The 3,871-nt window shown below is 43.7% G+C and overlaps 1 protein-coding gene across 1 annotated transcript; it reads right to left on the reverse strand.

The window, feature by feature from the left end:
- Positions 1 to 289: 289 nt before the first annotated feature.
- On the reverse strand, positions 290 to 3,547 carry SNTN (sentan, cilia apical structure protein). The gene is made up of 4 exons (XM_005149388.2): positions 3,415 to 3,547; positions 2,759 to 2,793; positions 2,277 to 2,416; positions 290 to 545 (listed from the first exon to the last, which is right to left on the reverse strand). Exons 1-4 carry the CDS (start codon positions 3,522 to 3,524, stop codon positions 387 to 389), a joined length of 444 nt encoding a protein of 147 aa, XP_005149445.1. The 5' UTR covers positions 3,525 to 3,547; the 3' UTR covers positions 290 to 386.
- Positions 3,548 to 3,871: the final 324 nt, after the last annotated feature.

The following is a 3,871-nucleotide window of genomic DNA, read 5'->3' on the forward strand; positions in this document are numbered from 1 at the left end:
CTGCATGTTTTGACACAGTTTCCCCATCATCTCCCCACAATGGGGTGGGAGATGATGGAGAGGTCTGGGAGAGCACAGGCTGCCTTTCCCCAGCATTAAGCTGGTCTGGGGGCTGCATCCCGATGCTAGCTGGTGTTGGGGCCTCAGGACCCACTGAGATCCAGTCAGCACACCATCCCAGAACATGTACATGAAGCCCTTAGCACCAACATTTCACTCCATGGATCATTTGTATAGAGAAGTGAGATCATTCAGGTTTGGACAAGACTTTATTCCATATAAAGGGATCAGCACTGAGTATCCAGGCACTCAGTGTTATCTCTGCTTGTGCTTCATGCCTGCTTTCCTTATGAACCACCAAGCCCTTTCTTCTCCTAAAGCACTGCTCATTTTGTGGTTTTCATGTTTCTGATCTGCTGCAGCAGGTCAGACATTAGAGTGAGGCTGACTAACAAGATCATGAAGTCTTCAAAATCAATTTTGTTGTCTGGCTCCTCATCCAGGGCAGAAATGATTTCCTGGTATTTTGGTTTGTTTTCTTGGCCCTATGGAGGATTTTAAATGGGAAAAAAGAAGAAAAAAGAAATGAAAAAAAAAGAAGTTCCTTTTTTATTGCATCATACAAAAAGACACCTATTTAAAAGTCTCTGTATTTTCCTATATTCTCATTCAGGTTTTTATGCCCACATTCGTATTAGTTTTTCTAAAGGTATCCCAAGAAACTCAAACAGAAATATTATTGTAATCAGACAGGAGAAAAACTGGTTCCCAAAGGTTACCACCTGAACCCAGAATACATCTTTTAAGACACCTCGTCATAGCTGAAAATCTGGCAGGGATGATGCTGCAGCAGGTAACTGCTGGGAAAAACGGAATCCTGTGTCTTGATGAAACCAACCCACCCTCCTACCTTTATATGAAGATATTTCTCATATATATAGTGTGAACACCTCAGAAACTGTTGATTTTATAGACATAACTTCAGTAACTTCTATTCTCTGCCATGTTAGACATTACTAATGAAATGGAAGGGATTTGAAATGGAAGGGATTATTAACAAGTATGTATTATGTCTGTTATTCGTATTTCTTTATGCATAACAGAAACAAAAAAGCTACAGGATTTATTTTTTAGCTTAATAATCTTTAAAACATCACAAATTCCAGATTTGATTGGCTATTGAAGTTTTCACATCATTTTCCATAAGGAATCTGTTTTCTAACCAGCTGACAATTCCCCCTTCCCAACTGGTCACATTATCTTGTTATTCTTGGAAGCAAATGTATTGTCAAGAATGTCCTAAACACCTCATTTACTGAGTTGAGCTCTTTTTACTAGTCCTGCATTGTTTTTCCTACCACCTTGAACACTGCCAGGGATGGAACATCACCACTTCTCTGGGCAGCCTGTTCCAGTGCCTTACCACCTCACAGGAAAGAGCTTCTGCCTTATATCTAAACTGAGTACCAGTACAGCTGTTTCCCACCATACTCAACTGCCATAAACACCCCGGGTGAGTGACTGATGGAGAGGTACTTTCTGCTCTCTTACTCTCAGCAGTCCCACCAGTGACTGACCAGTGTTGCAGCTCTGCAGCACTGGGCTGGCTCTCCTGGTACCAGATCAGTGCTCTGGCAAACTACCAGACACCTCATTAAATGCCATTAGATGACAGGACAAGGGGGTATGGCTTAAACTAGAATAGGTTAGATTTAAATTAGATCTTAGGCACAAGTTCTTCCTGTGAGGGTGCTGAGGTGCTGGCACAGGGTGCCCAGAGAAGCTGTGGCTGCCCCATCCCTGGCAGTGTTCAAGGCCAGGTTGGACACAGGCGCTTGGAGCAAGGTGCTCTAGTGGAAGGTGTCCCTGCCTGTGGCAGGGGTTGGAGCTGGAGGAGCTTTAAGGTCCCTTCCAAGCCAAACTATTCTATGATTCTATGATGGTTTCTTCTCTTCATAAATACAGTCTCTTGTCATCATCTGAGGTTTTTTGTTTTGTTTTCCTCCCCAAAATCCATATTTTCTTTTAAGAAAACCCCATGAACAAGCACATCAATTTATTGAGCCTCTCCACCTTTAGCCCTATGTTAGGTCCAGTATCAGCATAAAAGAGCTAATTCACTACCAGTGTTCACACTAAATCACTGAGGTCTCTCTTGACATTGTCTCATGGAGTGATGCTCAGGTGCAGAACAGAGCCTGAGGTGCCATTTCTGCACCCAAATCACCCAGCCAGTGCCACCCCACCACCACCCTCTCATCCACCATTCCCCTCACCTGTATGAAAACCCCAAACTGGGTTTGCAGCAAGCTTTTGGCTTCACCTTTGCTGAGCTTGCCGTCAGGGTCAGCAGAGTTGTTATACACCAATGCCACTGTAGCAAAAGCTTTCTCAAGGTCTGAGCCTTTTCCTAGAGCTGGGGGAGGGAATCATCAGACTATCAGAAAAAGTGGCATTATAATATAAAGAAATCTGTCAGAACCATCCTGAGTGAGTGGGAATCTGTGTAGTTTAATTAATGAGACTGAAACTGTTTATACCCTGGTCCAGATTTTATTTGGAGTGGGACAGCAACACACCTCATGTCCCATGGAAACATACCCTGAGAGGAAGCTTTTGGGGCAGCAATGCAGGGTGACACATGAGACCCATCAAGTCTACTCCTACCCCTCTTATCTTGCATCAGCTCTGCTAAATCACCAGATTTATTGTCTGAAGAAGACCTGAACCCAAAGAAGCAATGAATGGGTCCCCTTACCTTTTATTGATGCCAGCTGTTTGGCTATGGGTATGCTGGTAGGGAGAGAGAAGAGAGGCACAGTTATCACCTGGTGAATTGTGTGCATATATGGTTTCTCTCCATGAGTAAGCTTGCTCATTTTTGTTTCATTTAATCCCCCAGAAACTCAGGGCTTCCCAAGGGAGACCAGTTTTTCTTCACAACTGAAAGGAAAATGGTCTTTACAAGCAGCACTCAGCATCACACAGCTCCTAATTCCTCACCTAAGCAAGGAGCCTGGAGTTGTTATTAAAGGTGCTTATTAAATAATTTTCAGAGAGGGGCATTGCAAAATCCTTTAAGCAATTTCTTTAGAACTTGAAAGTGCTTCTCAGCTTTAAGCCCATCCTCAGGGAAGAACAGAGGGGTCTATCATCCCCTGCTCACCAGTGCTCCCAGTTTGGGGCAGACATGCAGCTTTATTTCCAGCAGGACTTAAATCAGTGAGCAGCCCCTCCCTGCTTCCCATTAAAACACAGAGCCTGCTCACTTCAGCTAAAGGGCTAGAAATAATTACAGAGCAGCCAACACACAGCAGAAGATTTTGCTTGTAACAGAGGCAAACGCATCCAGATAATGAACTTTAAGTCAAATGGCAGATCACCTGAGATGGAAAGAGCAAAATGATGACTTACCACTTGGACATGTCTGCTGCAGCCAAAGGGCTCTTTTTGGTAGGTGCAGGAGCCGGGTTATTGTCCAAGCACTGCTTTGTACTGGAGACACTGGCTCTGCAGCCACACATCTCGAGGCTAGGGTGTTTGTGATCTCTAAGCAACTTGAGTAATAGCAAGCAGGTAAATTCAAGCTCTACCTTGTGGAAGCTTGCAGCCCTGCCTTATCAATAATGGAAACACTACCTGGTGATCATGGAGCTGGTTAAACACATGGGTCTAAAGCAGCCCCTGTTGACAAGTAGCATGGCTTTGATTTGATGTGAGAATTTGACAGAAACAAGGCAAATTAATGGAACCTGAATCCTCTTAGATCTGTAGGGATGTAACTGCATCAGGAATAACTTAAGAACCTGAATCCATTGAGCTATACACATTATCATTTCCATGAGAAATGTTTCTAGTGTGGGCTAATGTA

Source organism: Melopsittacus undulatus, chromosome 9 (assembly GCF_012275295.1).
Source record: "Melopsittacus undulatus isolate bMelUnd1 chromosome 9, bMelUnd1.mat.Z, whole genome shotgun sequence".
NCBI lineage: Eukaryota > Metazoa > Chordata > Aves > Psittaciformes > Psittaculidae > Melopsittacus > Melopsittacus undulatus.